The 17,874-nt window shown below is 54.0% G+C and overlaps 3 protein-coding genes and 1 non-coding gene across 4 annotated transcripts; 2 read left to right on the top strand and 2 right to left on the bottom strand.

Annotated features, from left to right (window-relative positions):
* Positions 1-527: 527 nt before the first annotated feature.
* NCLIV_059050 (conserved hypothetical protein) lies at positions 528-1,967 on the bottom strand (the record flags this gene model as incomplete). Its single annotated transcript, XM_003885460.1, has 3 exons — positions 528-629; positions 1,154-1,222; positions 1,746-1,967. 3 exons carry the CDS (start codon positions 1,965-1,967, stop codon positions 528-530), a joined length of 393 nt encoding a protein of 130 aa, XP_003885509.1.
* Positions 1,968-3,263: 1,296 nt separating this feature from the next.
* NCLIV_t130013 lies at positions 3,264-3,336 on the bottom strand. The gene has a single exon. It is a non-coding gene; the product is annotated as a tRNA-Lys (tRNA).
* An 8,134-nt stretch (positions 3,337-11,470) lies between these two features.
* On the top strand, positions 11,471-12,976 carry NCLIV_059040 (hypothetical protein; the record flags this gene model as incomplete). Its single annotated transcript, XM_003885459.1, has 1 exon — positions 11,471-12,976. The coding sequence occupies one exon, from the start codon at positions 11,471-11,473 to the stop codon at positions 12,974-12,976; it is 1,506 nt and encodes a 501-aa protein (XP_003885508.1).
* A 668-nt stretch (positions 12,977-13,644) lies between these two features.
* Positions 13,645-17,822, top strand: NCLIV_059030 (conserved hypothetical protein; the record flags this gene model as incomplete). Its single annotated transcript, XM_003885458.1, has 6 exons — positions 13,645-13,718; positions 14,614-14,698; positions 15,125-15,190; positions 15,579-15,737; positions 16,272-16,719; positions 17,269-17,822. 6 exons carry the CDS (start codon positions 13,645-13,647, stop codon positions 17,820-17,822), a joined length of 1,386 nt encoding a protein of 461 aa, XP_003885507.1.
* Positions 17,823-17,874: the final 52 nt, after the last annotated feature.

Genomic DNA, 17,874 nt, shown 5'->3' with positions numbered 1-17,874 from the left:
GGTGCCTGTTTGCCCTCTTCCTCTCTTTTCTCTTCTTCCTCTCTTTTCTCTTCTTCCTCTCTTTTCTCTTCTTCCCCTCTTCTCTGCGTCGCGCCGTCTTCCTGTGGTGGTCATCTCCCCCGAGCTTCTCTCGGGTTGCTTCCGTGCCTTCTCTTCTCGCCGCTTCTTCCCTGTTTGTCTCCGTTTCCCGTGTCCCTCTGTCTGCTGCTTCCGCCCTGTCTAGCGATTCGCGCCGCCTGCTCATCTGCGAAGAGCCTGTCCATGAAGGCACCGACAGGAAAGTTGCATCTCTTCGTGTAGGATGCTGAGACCTCGCTGGTGTCTCTAAGGGAAAAGGAAACGAAGGTTTTCTCGTTTCCTCGCGGTGTCGCCTCTCTCCGTAGTCTCGCGCCTAAACGTCGCTTCTTCCGTCACCTGGCTGCTCCAGAAAAAACGAATGCGGAGGCGAGAGAGAGACAGCAGAGCCGCGTACGAAAGGCGACAACAGTCTCTTAATTCCTTTTCCCAGAAACCCCAGCTGTTTATCCTCAGCCGCCTCCGCCACACATGATATTGTTGAAGCGACGGCGAGAGCCGCCGCCGCCGCCGTCTGGGCGACCGCCTCCTGGACTCAGCGACGCAACGCCGCCCTGGAGAAACAAGAGAGAAACTGCCGGGAAACGAAAAAGTGGGAGCAGAAAAAGGAGAGAGAAAAAGCACGGAAAGATGTGCAGAAAAGAGGACAGAGGGGATAAGGGACAGGGAGTATGCATGTATTTGCAGAGGAAGTTAGATGTATGAAAATAGATGCCTATGCATAAATATATATATATATATATACAGATAGGTAAAGGTAGATAGCGATAGTGCACAGAAAGCCCAGAGACTGAAACACCACAGAAGCGCGAAGCACGCGGATGCAAGGGCTTGTTCCCCGTCGAGAAGCCAGCAAACACACGAAAGAAAACACAAAAAGGAAACCACAAAAAAGGCGAAGGACGACTAAGGAGTGAGAAGCTGTTCAAGACAAAAGAGTTGGAGAGAAAGAAGCAACACAAAGAGACACAAGGCAGACGGAGAGAAGGAAGGAAACGAAGCTCAAGAGAGGGGAGACAAAGGAAGAGCCCAAGAAAAAGAAAGCCTTGTGGGTTTTCCCCGTTCTCTTTAGGCCTACCATCTGCCGATTGCGACGGCCTTGGTTTGGGTAGTTGGGCGAGAGGAGAGTCTGAACAAACAACTGGATCTGCAAGAAAAGCAACAAGACAGAGCATACTCCAGTTGTACAAGCATGTGCGTTCCTTCGTCTCTGCTGTCTCTGTCGCATTCACTCGAGGCTGTTCTTTCCTGTTTCAAAGACCCGTGAGCAAAAGGAGACTGCAACTCCAGAACGCATGGAGACGCGCATCGTGCCCCACGTGCTCTTCCGATATGCGCAGAGAAATGGAAAATATACTGCTTTCGAGAAAGAAACGGGAAAAAAGGAAAAACCAACAAAAGATGGAGACAGATACCCAGAGACAGGGCGGTACACGTAGGTAGATTCATTGAGACACGGATATGTATATATATATATATGGGTAGCTTTAGTTGTATCAATGTCTATATATATGGATACACAGATAGATGTATGAATGCATATAAAGACAGAACTACGTAGAGATGTTGAAGCAGAGACTCGTAATAGAGGTATGTAAAGGTAGGGTGAGTTTTGGGGTCTGTGTTTGCTTCTCTGCGTGTTCGAAACTCCCTCCTCCCCGTCGTCTTACAAAGTCGATGACGGCGAGAAGAAAGGCCCAGATTCGGGAGAGGATGCGCCTGACTGGTGTCCCCGATCCTCGCGCGTGACTTTGAGAGGCGGCGCTCTGCGCGCCTCCACCGCCGTAGACGATTTGCCCGTTGACGACTCGCGGCCTGCCTCTATTCGCGGTGCTTACGGAGCCTTGAGGAGCCCACGGGTTGGGCACTGGGGAGGGGGAGTCCTCCGCCATGCCACCATAGAGAGAAAAGACGCAAACGAGAGAGAAGAGGCGGAAGGGAGAGAAGACGCGAGAGCAAATGGAGCCAGGGGGGCAAAAGCGAAGCGGGCGGAGAGAAGAGAGGACACCGCAGTGGTACGGGAAACGACGGGCGAGACCAGTGGAGGAGCGGCCGCGAAAAAAGGAGAAGGATGTCGCAGGACGAAAAGAGAAGCACAAATGAAGCAAGTGTGGAGACGAAGAAGAAAGGAAACGAGGCACGAGAGGGTAATGGACAAGACCAAGACACGACGAGGAGGGTGTCGTGGCGGAGGTCTCGAGATAGACTTGGGAAAAAACTCGGAGGGACAGCAGGGAGACAGCCGTCAAAAGGGCTGAAAAAGTGAAGAAATGAAGGCGAAGATTCCGAAAAGAAAAGCGCAAGGGAATCTTCGAAAATCACACGGCTCGACACAGACATCTGAGTCACACGCTGTCGCGGTGGCCGGTCTCTCTGTGCAGGGCGCGCGAACGAAATCACTTTTCCTCACTTTGCGATTTTGGAAGGTTTTCCAGCGAACCATTTCTTTCCTTTTCGCCTTTCCAGCGAGGAGTTCATCAGGTCGGCCGCCTGCCTGCCTTTCTTCCTGTTCTGTTCTTGCGCCGCGCGCGCGCGGATTTGGCCTCTCGGCATGCTGACGCAACTCACGAGTAGACTCGTGCACATTCGCATGCAGCGTATACTCTGAGAGAGATCTCCACTGACACGCATAAAACGGCTAAGAACGAGGGATAGCTGAGACAGGGAGGGTGCACACGGTTGCAGCGACACACAGGGAGAGGCATCTTTGGCGTAAGGGGAGTTGATACTTGTGCACGTTCGTGGGCGTAGCGAAAGTATGCACAACGGAGAGAACAGGCCGTGGCAGAAGCAAGACACCAGGGAAAGAAGCGATTGCGCGGCTGGTAGACACCCGGACACACATCAGACCTCTTCGTGGACACCGGGATGCGGACACACACGTTCACATCGGTGAGAGTAGAGGGGACGGTTCTGGAGAAAACCTTGTGCACGAAGGTAGGTAAGGAAAGCAGATGCACACATGAGCGAAGCCGTGCGCTGGGGAGACCGTGAGGTTCCACACACGGGCCACGAAGCCTCCAAGAGGAGTGACGATGGCGCAGTCGGCCTTGACGGCACTCTTAAAGAGTGCCGAACCTAGTTTCTGGACAACTCGATGACGGAGAGGTCTGCGATTGTACGCCTTTATTTCCGGAAACGCATGTGTTCTAACGAACGGGGGACTGAAAAAGCGACGTTCCGGAAAAAGCCGACGACGGGGCTCGAACCCGCGACCACGAGGTTAAGAGCCTCGCGCTCTACCGACTGAGCTACATCGGCGTTGGAAGTGTGGCCCCACGCATCTCTTTGGAATCTGTTCTGAAGGTGTTTCGTCACACAGTCTTGAGGAGAGAGCTAGCGGCTTCGCCAGTTTGTTGTGCAGTCAAAAGTTTAGGGAATCTTCTGCAGCTATGCGAATGCATACATGTATGCACATAAACATAGACCGAGGTATACGAGGCAAAAATGCGAAAGAAGAAGAGTGGATATTTCGACAGGAGTAGCGAGATACTGTCGATGGTTTCCACTGTCGCGCATCCGTGTTTCCGTTCGCGTCAGCAGGAACAGCGAGCCTGGTGTGCTGCGAAGTCGCCAGCTGCACAACAACACGGATTCGCAGATAGACAAAGAAATACGTTGGTGAACTTGTGGGCGTTTGTAAGGATTCAACAGGGTGCGAGTCACATTCTGCGCTGCGTGTGTTGTTTTGCTTTTTCCGGCCTCGGTCGTTTAACTGGAGGTACAAGCGGGCCCCCGTCGCCTGAGTTTCTCTCAGAACCCACGTATTCGTATGCATGCAAAGACATCGGCAGCTAGATTTCTATAGTTGAGTTGGAAGCGAATGGGCGTATAGTTATTATAGTGAATATAAAGAAGGTTGCCAGATAGAGAGATAGACCGCCCGATAGGCATACATCGATACACAGATAACTAAAAAATACTACGTATGCATGTAGTTCTACAGATAGATAGAGATAAAACTGTTGGTTTGCCACTTTTGTCTCTGTTTCGGTTCCTTAGTCAGAAACCTGTTGCTCAAAACAGGCAATGGTGCTCGTCGTAGGCTGTAACCGCTCTCTGGACATTTATATGGACACATCAATGCCTGTAAATGTGCAAGCGGTCTTATCTATGATAGTGAACGTAGGCATCGGCTTCCTTGCCGAAATACTTACATTAAAAAACCAAAGTTATAAGAGGAATTTAGATTTAGCGCACACCGGTAAAAGACAAGGTGTGCCCGGAATAGACCCATGGATTTACTGAGTGTTCTCGAAACCATGCGAACACAATAGAACTTGGATCCGGTAAACAAAGACATTCAAGATGTAAAACAGGAGTCCAACTCGTAGTATATACTCCCCAGAAAAAGCTTATACATAATCCTGTCTCAGAGAATATCACTCCCAGTTTTGATGGTTGAACGCAGCATTCAACAGAGCGGCAGTGATGCCGGGTTCACAAACCTTGCAGAGGCGCAAGACGAGATTACAAAGAGGGTCTGACAAAGCGAACGGATACACAGCAAGAGGGAGAGAGCGACAGAGAGAGGCATATAAAGATGCGTCACCATGTAGGATTGAACGTACCCAAGTGGTTATGAGTTTCCTGTTCTCGTCAAAAGGCGTACGCACTGCTTCGATGATGTTGGTACGATTTCCTTCCCCGGCTCCTCACATGCACGCATGCAAGCGTACACATATCCACTTTCTGGCGATCGACTCCGGAGCCAACTTGTTCACACGGTAAGACCAATGTTGTCACTACTTGCTCAGACGCCGTGGCGCAACTGTATTCGCACTAAGACCACTGGGTTCTCTGCATATCGGGCCAGTGAAGGACAGGGCAGTTGGTGGTGAGGGAAGGAAGGCGCAGCACGTCCGGTGAGGTGAGAGGAACTCTAGAGAAAGTGGAGACGAAAGCCGGTCGTAAGTAAAGGAACTACCATCTCCGCCTCTTATCGAGTTCTCTACCGGCAGTACACTGAGACGTGGAGCCTAAGCAACACGGCTTCCGCACGAGCCGCGTGCCTGGATGTCCGGGTTGTGGCCCAGGAAGAAAGGGGTTCCTGTAGTTTTCTTTTCCAGATGAGACACAATCACTGGACGAGCTTTGGGTCGACTGGCCGACCTTGTCCTTAACCTTTTTACTTCCCGCGTCTGCAAATCCGCTAGGCCTGATATGCTCGGTGTGCTTGATCTGAATCTGTAGTTGATGCGCAGCCGTGCATTTCGGGCAACGGCTTGTGCGTGCGAAGCAAGTAATTGCTGAAGCTGTCGAAGTCTTGGCACACAAAGGGGACTAGACGCCCAGCAAACTTCTTTTCCGGCAGCTTACTAAACGCGGACATGCATTCCCTGTCCACATCCAATGAGCAACTCTCGAGGCATTCGAACTCGGACAGCGGGGCTCGTGGCACGAGCGGCGGCTCCAGTCTCGTTCACCGGCCCCGTCGGGCGGGGGCGACTACGGGTACGGGGGCAACTCCGAGACTCTATCATCGTGAACGGCATGCGGCATCTCAGCCTGGCCTCATCCGCTCTAATTTGTGGCCAGTCATCCATTTGTAATGCCGAGATGCAGGGCGTCTCCACATTTTGCGTGACTCTCTGCAGTTACCGGTGTCGAATTTGACAACCAGTTTTCTCGGGCGATCGCTGGCCTGGACGCAATCGACTCCACAACGGCGACAGGCTAGAGGCTTCTGAGCAACGTCCGCGTTCCACATGCAGCGGCCACTCGAATTGAGCACGTGAGCGCAGCTGTGTTTGCCTCGTTTTTTTAAACAGGGAGTACCGAGGTAATACGTGTATTCGACTGCGGAACGCTCAAGTCCTCTTTCCGGTTCGTGCGCGCAGCTACGCCTTTGCGCCTCGGTGCCGACGGGGGAAATTGTGGCCACCACCGACAGCAGACGCATCTTCGTCCCAGATCCCACAAAGCTGTCACTTTGTTTTTTCGGGGGCGAGGGCTCGCCTGTGGCCGAGCTGACGCTACAAGTTGTTATCGTGAAGGTTCAGGTGCCTGTGGCGGGCGAGAGTCGGAGCCGCCGCCAGGATACCGGGTCAGGAAACGAATAGAACACCGTTTCACCACTATGTGAAGTGCAAAGCGGTGAAGTCGTTTCGTCAAGGGATGCTGTTGGATCAGTTATGATGCTCCGAAATAGAGTCATAGAGAAAGACTGGGCCAGGGCAGGCGATCAAAAATGCACGGGGGGAATGGCCGCGTCGGTTGTACGGGCCACTAGCCAGTCTCTCTGGTCAGAACCTGGTCAGGGAAGTGTTGTTCGCCTCCTTGTTACCTGCATAGCCAGCTTTCTCCTAGGGGTTTTGATTGCCTTCAAATTCAGGCGTTTCAAACTGGGAGCAGCTAGACGCGCAGCGAGGGCAAGTGACGAACAGAAGGAAGGAACCCGCGTGAACGGGGTAACAGTTTCCTTGGCAGGCCAGGCATCGGTTCGCTTCGTCCTCGGGAGTGTTTCCGAGGATTACAGCTGGGGCACATGTAGAGAAGGAGGACCTTTAGTTGCAACTCTTCGGGCTCCTGAGCTGGTGAAACGTTTTATGGGGCCATTCCCGGACATGGAGCTTCCGCCTGTTATACATAGCTGCACGGGCACACATTCTGACTGTGTTGGTGAAAAAACAGAGTGCGCCGCTCATTTACAGGATGGCTTGCCGGACGGAACACATTTGTGTCGGCTGAGGCTCCGCTCGTAGCAAATCAGGCTCGACCAGATCTTGAAGCTCGTCATGAATGCCACGAATCATTCTGCACATCACATGTATGTTCGTTTTGGAGACACGGCCGCCTTGATGGAACGGGCCGGAGCACAGCGGCTGTAAAGGAATGTGGCCGAAGCGATGCTCGTCCTATACGAGTTGCCTGACGAGGCCGACGGCTCCACAACGTTCCTCTCCGCGCGGCAGGCCAGGGCAAGCGGAAGGATTTTGCCGTGGGCGAGTTTTCTGCTCAGCCTGGATGGGCAAATTGCAACACGGCAAAGAGGTCTGACGCCTTCGGTGGCCAACCAGGAAAAAATCGCCCAACAGAAGCGAAGGCATGCCAAGGCCGATGGCCAGGCTGGCGCAACGCGCAAGACGCTTCAACAGATGGGTTCTGTAAGATACCTGGGCCCTGTTTTTTTTCATGTCAGCAGTAGCAGTGTTCCGGGCAACGACGGCGTAGCCGAACGAACTTGAGTCGATGCGGCGTACGCCCTCAACAAGAAGGCGCTGCTTCGGCCAGCGCCGCAACTGGAGAACAGTGCGACTCACTGCAGACGCAATGTGGACGCCTTAGAGGAAAGATGTCCTGAAGAGGGCGGCAATCTCTACAGTGGCTGAGATGGCCTCCCTATGGCGGGGCATAGAAACGCATGAACCGGCAACCAAACTTGTGTCGGGGAGACCTCGAGGACCAGTGAGGGGGGGGAACAAACCGACGCGGACAGGTGACTCGTCAACTGTCCGCTTTGTATGCAATACCCCAGTCAGCGTGTGGCTATTTGCACCGCTTTTTTTTCCTAAATTTGGTGTGCCTGTGCATAGCATTCCCCAACACCACCGTAAGACGGTAGATTTGCTTCGCGTAGGAACTCCAACAGGAACTTGCGTGGGCGGAAAGTGGGACGGAATGTCTGGTAATGATGTTTTGCATAGGCCTTTTGCTCAACTTCAGGTACCCGCTACCATTCGAGACAACTTCTTGCTGTATAACGACGATTCCGTGGCGTCCCTCAGCCACATCCATTGCGTACTGCGCCCTTTGGCGATTTTGCAGATGTGATGTTATGTATACACCGTTCTCTACAAAAATCGGCGCATACATGTGACCGTTTTAAGTGGCTGCTAGCTGTGCAGAAGCTTCAACAGCAACAGACTTGCGGCGCGCAAACATTCCAGCGGCACTTGCAGTTCCTGAAAACCGGAGTGGGTGTTGGTGCACACGCGTCACTTTTCCAAGTCCGCGCTAAAGCAGATTGCGGATGGTGGCACGGCAAGGAGATCTGGGGTGGACAGCCTAGCCGTTGAAACCTGAAAATGCGCCTGAAGGTTGGCCAGTACAAAAGTTACGCACTTTAGGGGTTTCTTCTGCCGTCGGCCAGAAACCACTGGTGTACAAAAGGTAAAGTCTTTCTTGCGATCGGATACCCCACCTTCAACACAAGCAACGGCTACTCTGAAGTGAAAATATCTAAAGGCCACGTTCACCTTTCGGAGCTTTTCGTATTGGCCCACGCATCGAGGCTCCAGACGTATCGCCCGTAGCCTTAGCGTCCATGGTCACGGCATGCCGCAGAGTCGAATTCCTGCAGCAGGTTGTTGAGTTGCCGGCACACGATGTGCGGAAAAACTGTCAGAGTCACTCTTCGTTGACGAGTGTCAGATCGTGCAATGAGGCACGGGAACAAGGAATGTTTCGGCAAGACCAGGTCACGACACGTAGCCACACGTGAAGGGAGGCACAGGTTTGGCGGTACGCAAGAGTGATTTCCGCATCATGTACGAGGCCTTGTGGTATGCGTATGCGGTTTGAATATAGCGGGAAAAGAGGAGGCCAGAAAGACAGATGGACGGAAATAGCACACGGACGGAGATGCGGGAAAGGGATTTGCCTTTTCGATTGTTTGGGAGCTTTGTAGATTAGCGGAGTGGCAGAGAGGCCACAGCAAAAGTCCATTTCGGACGGACCAACATCATGAAGGAGATGAAGGGGACTTCCACGATGGAAATCGTGATATTCGCTCCCCAGTAGTGTATGAAACGAACGCAAGGATGAGTGAAAGGTGTACACAGAACAGGACAAGATGGTACACAGGGATGCAAGAGAAGAGCAAAGCGGAGAGGCGGCAACACGGGGGAAACTTCGTCATAAGATTAGACGGACGTACAAAGTTTTCCAGTCCCTGGGGAACAGGAATATGATGAAAGACCGGGTACATGGGAACGATGACAGCGATGAAGGAGGCAAAGAGGGGCCCTGTTCAAAGCTCATCTGTCGGGTGTAGTGGTGAAAGGGCAAATTCACTGGACCGGCAAAGGAGAGTTGACGGGGTCTGTGTTCTAGATATGAATGTTGCCGTGGGATCGGCGTGACTAGAGGGTCTGGGAAGAGCGGACCGTTTGACCAGTTTGCGAACACTCCAGTGAACGCGTTGCGTGGCTGGTAGCGTTGCAAGTTCTCTTCGCGAAAGACTTTGTATTGAGAGAACTCAACCGCATCGCCTTCCCGCGAGCGATTCACTTTTCGTCCCCTGCAACGTGCAGAAGAGCCGAACCACAAACCGCTGTCAGAACATACCGATGGCAAGTTGCCTAGCTACGCGTGCGCTCTGCTTGTTCCACTACCTACTCGCAATCTGCTGTTCCAGATATTAAGAAATGTACGGGACCTATAACTACACATCGTTATGCAAAGCAGGATACCATTGTATTGATTATCTCTGTTACATTAATACATAGTGTTCATTTTGTTGCGAATTCCACCATAGTTACCATCTTAACAATGTTCTCCTCTAACACAATAGAACTTGGATGCGGTAAACAGAGACGTTCAAGATCTAAACCAGTAGCCCAATTCGTGTGTATATATGTATATGCGTACATATATATTGATGTATTTGTATCGCTGTTCACACCTGTACGTCTGCAAATTTACGTTCATGTAGGTCAATACGTCTCTGAAAGAACGTTGTCTATCATGGAGAGAGATGTCTTTTCTCTGAAGGACGGGTTTATTCATGGCCATGGCTGGGTAGTCATAATCTGCAGGTATTTCCTCGGTAGCGGGGGCTCCCATACTTTTTGACACGCGTGTGCTGTCACCTGAGGGGCCTGAGGGTGCACTAGGGAATTTTTCACGGCATGTAAAGTCTGTGCCAAACGGTTCGAATACGAGGGAAAACCGTTCAGCTGTCCCCGATATGCGCCGGAAGAACATATCCCTTTTATCGTCCTTCCTGTGAAGTGTTGCTCCTTAGACCGCTGTCTCGTCTCTGCAGTGGTTTTCTACGCCCCTGGTGCTGCGCTGGAAGTAACGCGCTCTCTCGGTCAAAAGGGTCTCTTTCCATGCCAAGCGGGAAACGTGCCATTATCACCACTCTTTTTCTGTGGGGGTCAAAAAGCTCCGTTTCTCTCCTTTACGCAGACGCCGTTTCCACTCGTCTTTTCTCGATCTAGCGCAAACACAACTCGCGCGGCCGTGCATGCTCACGCGGAGCGCGGACCCGGCCACTGTTTTAGGTTTTACGCAGTGTAGTTGCCGGTTTTTGAACAGTGAATTGACAAACACTGCTTTACTTTTGCTTCTTCGTAAATTCGGTCGCGTGTCTCTGTGCCTTCTCTGACTCGTGGACCACGTGAGAACGACATGTCGGTGACGGAGACAGCCTTCCGTGCGATACCTCCGGCACTCAAACACCGTCGCCCTGCCTTCTTTCCGCTCACCTGTGCTGCACTGCAACTCGAAAGAAACTCGGGCGTGAAGCGGTGGAGAGGTCACCTCTTTTCGATGTTTGTCCGGTTTTGTCACCTAATGGTCCAAAGGAAAGGCGCGCATTTCGACAGAAAGTTCCTCTCGAAGGTCGCCGCACATCTCGGTTGTTTCCTGCTCGTTTTGGCCCCGTTTCGACGGCGTTTTCGTGTATGCGACAACAGAGCCTTTTTTCACAGGGTCATTTCCAGCGGGGATCACACAAGCCTCGTCCCCGTCAATTTTCCTCTCTTCTTCTGTCGGGCTCGCTGAGGCAAATCTTTTTGCGTCAGCCCTCTGGGGAATCCGGCGAAGTAATCAGAGACGCGCAAATAGTGTCCTCGGTGCTGACACGAAAAGTGAATCCTCACCTAGACACATGTTTGGCATCGCCGGCGACGCGCTTCCGAAGTAGGCACCGGCCGTCACAGATTCCTACGCACGGAGGGACGTGAGATGCGCGACGTAAAAGCCGATCTCTGTGTGTGACCGAGAGTCGCCGGCAACTTGGTAATTATCGCAACTCGGGATTGTTGTGGAACCAGAAAGCGGTCCAATCCAGAGGCACACAGCGTATGTTCACGGTTTTTGGGGAGAACGGGCGCCGCGGAAACGCGGTGGTGCATGGACGGGTCCGCAACACTCTTTTTTTGCGTGGCGTGAAGACCCGAACCTGAAGCGCGTGATACAGAGGCCTTTCGTAGGATCTTTGAATATCTACCGGTGACTATATCTTTAATTGTGCATGCATCTACATCTCTCTATATAAATATATCCTTTTCCCTCGCGGCATTAGGGGAGTGAGGGCGCGTCTTTTTTCCGCGATGGAAGCTTTTTGCACGTGGCACTGACAGTTGAGTGCGCAAGTCTGGGAACGTGTGTTTTTCACAGTCAGTGCTCAACGTCGCGCATTTCCTCTCACCGTGTTCCCGGAAGCATGGGGCGCCTGAGGTTCCGGTGTTTGCGGTGGTGCTGCAACTGCCGTTGCTTTTCGCCGACGCTCGTGGCAGCGATGAGTTCGCCGGAAGTTATGCCTCTGGGCCGGGCTTCCCGCGACTCGGAGCGTCCGCGACGGTCGCGCTGGTCTGTGTCTTCTCATGTCTCTTCCGGCGCCTCGTGTTCGTCTCACGTTCCGCCTTCGACGCGCAGCTGTCAAAACACCGTGTCGCCGACATCTCCCGCGAACAACCCTTCGGCTCCGACCCTTTCGCCTGCGGCTCCAGCCGCGACGCCTGCCTCGGTGTCTCCGTCCGTGCCTGGTGTGTCTCCGTCGCCCTACTCGCCGCGGGCCTCGCTCTCGCCCTACTCGCTGCCCCGGCAGCCGAGCAGCCAGACGTTTGCGGGGACGCCTGCAGGTAGCAGGCAATCGTCCGCAGTCTTGGGCGTGCCTGTGCTCGTTTCGCGGTCGTCGTCGCGCCCCGTCTCTCCCGCAACTTCGCTCGACGGCCGCGGTCAGGTCCACTTCTCCTCCGGGAGACAGGGGCGCCCGAGGTACGCCACGGCGCCCACGCAGCAGAGACACGCGAGGGCCCTGCAGCCTTCGGATCTGCGTGTTCGCGTGCCGCGCCTGTCTCCGCGATCGCTGACAGGCGCCTCGCCGCGCGCGCCGCCGCCTTCGCTCTCGCCCTCGCTGTCCTTTGAGCGGCACCGGAGACAGCAGACCACCTTTGAGCGTTTGAGACAGGAGCTGAAGACAACCTACTTCCCCCGAGTCGCCGCATCCGACAGCGATGACTGGGAGACGTTCAAGGCGCAAATGATTGAAGAGAGCGAGCGGGAGAGACGGCAAAACCTCCAGAAAGAGGAGTTCGAGACCCTCTCGCCGAGGGAACGCGTGATGATCCCCACACTGTATGTACACCCGCAGGATGCCGCGCTGGGAAACGAAGGAGACAACGCAGGAACACAGTTCACGGGCGTTCGCGCAGAGCGTCACTTCTTCTCGCTGCCGCCAGTCCTCATATCGCCGGCTGCGGAGCCGGAATCCGCGGACGCAGCTGAGCCGCACGCAGGTAGCGGCCAGACGCGAGAAGAAGCGTACCACGAAGCTGAGAGGCCCGCAGGCGCCCGCGCGACCGCTGAGACAGAACGGGGAGTGTCTGGGGCGGAGACGCCCGGTAAAGCGGCTGCGCGGTACCGCACAGACCGAGAAAACCGAGCCTTGTCTCCGTCCTCTTCGGTCTCCAGTCCGCAGCCGACAGGCGAGGAGACGCAGGGCGAGCGAGGCGCAGCGGGTGCACTCGTGCCGGGAGACGCCGGTGCCCACGGGGCCTTGGAGAAGAGGCGAGAGCGAAACTACAGCGTCGCGCCCGCCGCGCGGGAAAAGGGAACGCCTGTCGCCATCATCCAACAGAAGAAGAACGCTCTCCACAAACGGATCTGGAGCGCCCTGAGGAAAAAGAAATTCAGAGACTTCGAGCACGCGATGGCTGAAATGGAGTGAGCGCACAGGACGGGTGCCTTTCAGAACGCCTCTCTACCCGAGGATAGAGAGACTAGACAACCATTTCTTTCAGGCGGAGAATGCATGCAGATGGACAGTGCTTGAGTGATGCTCCTACGTAGAAAAGAAACGGACGCCAACGCCGTATACATACATGTAATCGTTTGTACATTTATACACATCACGCATGTGGAGCTGTATCCATGCAAGTCTGACGTCGTGAGGGTTGCGCGTGTCAATCCGAGCACAGAGACAGCAAGCAGGCCGAGCGAGAAGTGCATGTGTGTGCCGCGCGGGCGTCCATGCTGTGTCTTGGCGCTTCGGCTGTATTCGAGGATGCGTAGAGGCGTACGCGTCGAAGGCTCGGACGCAGTGTTTGTCGTGGGTCCAGCTGGGAGGCTGGCGGAAAGTGACTGCGAAGGAGCAGCGGTCTGCCTGTGTTTTGAAAGGCCCTCTCGCGGGAACGCGAACGCGAGTTTGCAGTGTTGGAGAACGCAGGCGGAGTCTTCCTTTCAACAGGCTTCTCTCCACCACTTGGTGTCTGGTGCGTGGAAATGCGCTAGCTGCACACAGCGGTGAACACCCCCTCGTGCGGCACCTTGTGCTCGCGATGAGAGAAAACGCGTCGAAATTCTCGTAAAACGGTTGCCCCTCGGAGAATCAGATGCATGCGTCTCTTCGCGAACCCCCGCTGCAGCGCCGATTTCCCGACCTCCGCAGCGCAGCTGTGGACGCGTTGCATGTGCGTTGCTGGCACATCCGCATCCGCGCATTTCCACATGCATCCACACCCGTTTGCATTCAGATGTGTGCTTGTGTGCACCGCCTCCCTCTTGTGAGATTTAGAGGCGGCCTGTTTTTAAAGGACGGCACGCCTCGCGCTGGCCTGCGCTAGTCAAACGCGCGCAGCCCCCGCGGGGCCCTTGAAACGGTTGCGGTGTCGTGAACTGGTTTCTTCCCTCGGTGCCGCTGGCGAGCAGCCGATGAGCGGACTGCGTTTGCCTCGTGTGCGGGGCGAGCCGGGGTTTCGGAGAGAGAGACAGCCCGCGAGGAAAAGCGATGCAGATACTTGAAAGCCCGAGAGTTCAACATCAGGAAGAGCGATGCAGATACTTGAAAGCCCGAGGGTTCAACTTCAGGAAGATAGAAAGGGAGAGCGAAACCCGCAGTGTGAACGAGATGTTTCTCGCCCCAGGCGGGCTCTGTGCAGCGTGCCGAGTCAAACTTTCAACTCTCACCTCTGGGCGGCCTGGCAGGGAGGATGAGACCGACGAAGGCGACGTCGCTTTCTTCCGTCTCCTTTTGCATCCGAAGAACGCGGGACACAGCCGCATTTACCGAGTGGTGTGTACGCATATCAACCTACACACGTTTTTCTCGGTGTGCCTTTTCGCGCAGAGGATGGAGACCTATATGCATGTGCCTCAACCGAGATGCGTCTGCATGTGTGTGCCTTTCTTTGCTTGTGTTAAGCGTGTGTCCGTGAATATCTACATATAAGAAGTATAAGGGTTTTCGAATCCTTCCATTTTCCCCAGTCGTATCGCGTCCTTTCCCAGTCGTTGTTTTTGCCGGAAAGGTTCATTCGCTTTCGTCGGCGATGTGTCTGAGCCGCCTCGCTCCCTCACCTTTTGCAGGGCGGCTCACCTGCGTCCAGATGAGGTGTCTTTCACCCTCCACCTCTACGGCGTTCTTCTCTCTTCGCGGCACGACAACGCTCAAGTGAGGCCGCCGGAGGAAGGCAGAATGTGGCCGCTGCCCAGCAAATCTGGACAAAATGCTTAGTAGCCGATATGTGGAGGAAAGCCAAACTGAAAGGAGTCGAATGCGCATTTGAGGGTGTGCCTGCATGCGCAAGACTGTATCTGCACATGCAGATAGATCAGAGGAGCAAAAAAAGTACAGGTCTACTTGTTTACCATGAAGGCGCGGAGGGAATGTGGACGCGTGGACATTGTCGAACCGAGCGCATTGTCGAATGGAGCGCATCCCGGCTTCTCAACACGGTGATACAGCCCCGTCAAGAGTTTGATGCCGACGTGTACATACACTGATCAAGGCACCAATAACGCGTATAGGTGACACTCTTCGTATTTAGGCGGATGTAACTATTTATGTGCATGTGTCTGTCTGATTTTTTCTTTTCAGGCTTGGGAGGTGTTGAATCTGATGAAGGAGTCCAAAGTTCACCCGACACTCGTGCGGTACAACGAGGTGAGCTCCGCTCCGCACGTGCGAGTGCCGGTCTCTTCATTTTCTTCTGCATTTTTACAAAATATCTTGGGAAGAGCGTCGCTTTCTGAAGTTGCTGCAACTTACTGGTCGCCCCCCAGACTTCGAGATACCCACCTGCATATATATATATATATATATGTATATATATTTGTATCTGGATCTATACAACGCGAGACTGAGGCAGTTGGAGCCTCATGGTTGAGACGGCGGAGAGCGAAGCGCGAGTGTACTCCTGGATGACCTCGAACCTTTTGGGCAATTGGGGGTCAAGCGCAGAGGTTTGCTTCGACGTGTCTGGTGTTTGGCTGAAACCGACAAGAAAGGAAAGGAAAGCTCGTTGCCGCTTTGCTTGCTGGTGTCTGTACAGCGCATCCTAACCTCTTACATGGAGCTCGTCGCGCTCGATGCGGAACCTCACGCAGACAACACGCGGAAGCTGCTTCGAGCAGCGTGGCTTCTTGCCGCCCTCGTTCGGAACCGCCGACAGCGGTGGATAGCTCGGAAAAACGCCGCTCTTCGCCACCAGGTGAGCGGTTTCGTGCAAAATGTCAGACCGGCATTAGAGGGTGGTGCTTGCAAGACGCCGGGGAGAACTGCTGCGAGTCGCCTGGGAGCTGGCTGGTGACATACGTTCGGATAAACTGTACACATTGCTGCGTAAATGCAAAAGGTTCTTGACTGGTATGCACAATTCTGGCATTCCGTTCAGAGCTATTCAACTTTTTTATCGGTATACGCAAAGATACTTCTATCCATACATCCGGATATTTGAAACAACATGTTGCGTCGGTACGAGCACTTCCAGCAATCTCCAGACGTTAGCGCACGCATGCCTTCATCGCTCTTCCACCTATATATATATATATATATATATATGACATGTGCAGCCTGGGCAACATTCTGTGTCTTGCTTCGAAGCCTGTGGCTCTGTTCGTGTGGGTCGTCGAGTGCCTTCTCACTGGTGGCGAGGAGGGCGCATAAGCATCGGGCATATCTTGCATCATTCACATTCCACTTCGTGCGGTTTTCAAAAGTTGACCCATGCTGCTGTTTTCGTCAGGGTGTCAGCGAGGAGCACCTCTTCTCGCTTCACGACTTGGGCGCTTTGTGGGTCGGCAACGCAGTCGATCCTCTGTTACCTCGTGCAGCGCAGTTCGTTATGATTCAGGAGCGCCTGAAAGATCAGAACAGTGATCGCCTCTCTGCGACCGAGCGGTCCCCGCTTCTCTCGCGTTCGTCAGATTATTCAAAAGGGACAAAGCCGTTAAATTCTGGAGAGGGTGTTTCGGGGCCGCAAAGCCGTGTATTGGATGCGGCGGGGAGCGACGAAACAACGCTTGCGGGAATGGAAACCACAGGAGAATACGAGTCCCGAGAAGCAGAAATCGCCGCTCTTGCAGCCGTTGCTGCAGATGCACAGGCGTCTGTACACCCGGGGGCGCTTGCAGCTGCTGGACTTGGCGCTGCCGAAGCACTCAATTCGCACCCACTCTTCAGTCAGCAAACAGGTGAGGACGGACTGATGGGGATGGGGGGAGCGGGAACGTTACAAGTGAGTTCAGTAGGTGCGTTTGAAGAACGGTCCAGTTTCTGGTTTTGTCTAGTGCGCTACAGTGGTGCGTCTGGACGTATTGAACCGATGTCGTGGAAGGTTCGCTAAAACAATCACGTAAATATGCGTACATATTGGCTTGTATATTTATGGGCGTGCACATCGCTATGTGCACATATGTTTTCGCTGGTGGGTTAAAGAGACAGCTACGAGATGTGTCACTGAAGAGACGGCCCGCGCTGGAACCCTTTCTTTCCCATGTGACTCTCTGAGACGCCTGAATGAGCAGCGAAGATGAATTCGCAACTCCTTGCATCAAACCCTGTGATAAATGTGGGCATTTAATATCCCGTTTCCCCTCTGCATATGTGCGTTTCTGAAGATGCATCTCCGGTGCGTTTCGTCCAACACGCAGGCATACGCCCTGTGTGAATGCGGGGTAGATAAGGAACTGTTTGGACATGCTCTGTGTGTCACGTTTTCGGATCTCATCCTGTTTCCTCAGAGGGCCGGGGCCTAACGGCGGAGTTCTCCCCGAGTCGCCATAGAGGAGAGGAACCCGGCCTTTTCACAGCGGGAGGAGTGCCGTTGGAAGCGCTTCCATTCGACGACAGAAACTTTGACAGGACCAGAAGACGCTTGGAAGAGGAAGAGGAGCCGACTGACACAGCGTCGCTGGGTCTCCCGTCGTGGACACTGGAAACCTCTGCGGCGGGCGGGCGTGCACGCGACAACAGAGCAGTTAGCCGTCTTCAGCGCAAGGCGTTACAGGGAGAGAAGTGTATAGGGGATGTCGATCTGAGAGAAGAGGACATTAGCGAGACAATGTCGTTGTCGCAGGAGGACGCGATAAAAAGCGGAATGGCAGATTGGGATGAGCCCATGAGATACAGCGGAGAACGTGGGGAAAACGATACAGGAAAATGGAAAGGCCTCGATCCAGCAGGAGCCGAAGAACATTTTTCGGCCGCGGAACCGAGTTTGTTTTTTGAAAAAGGCAAGGTGCGAGTTCGGAATTGGAGAGGGCGGGCGCGGAAGAGCACGGAGAAGCGCGGCTAACTACGGAGAAAAAAAGGGCGAAAGGGGGGGGGGGGGGGGGGGGGGGGGGAAA

Source organism: Neospora caninum, chromosome XI (assembly GCF_000208865.1).
Source record: "Neospora caninum Liverpool complete genome, chromosome XI".
NCBI classification, from domain to species: domain Eukaryota; phylum Apicomplexa; class Conoidasida; order Eucoccidiorida; family Sarcocystidae; genus Neospora; species Neospora caninum.
Note: the sequence above shows the minus strand (reverse complement) of the source record. Positions and strands in the feature narration are given on the sequence as shown.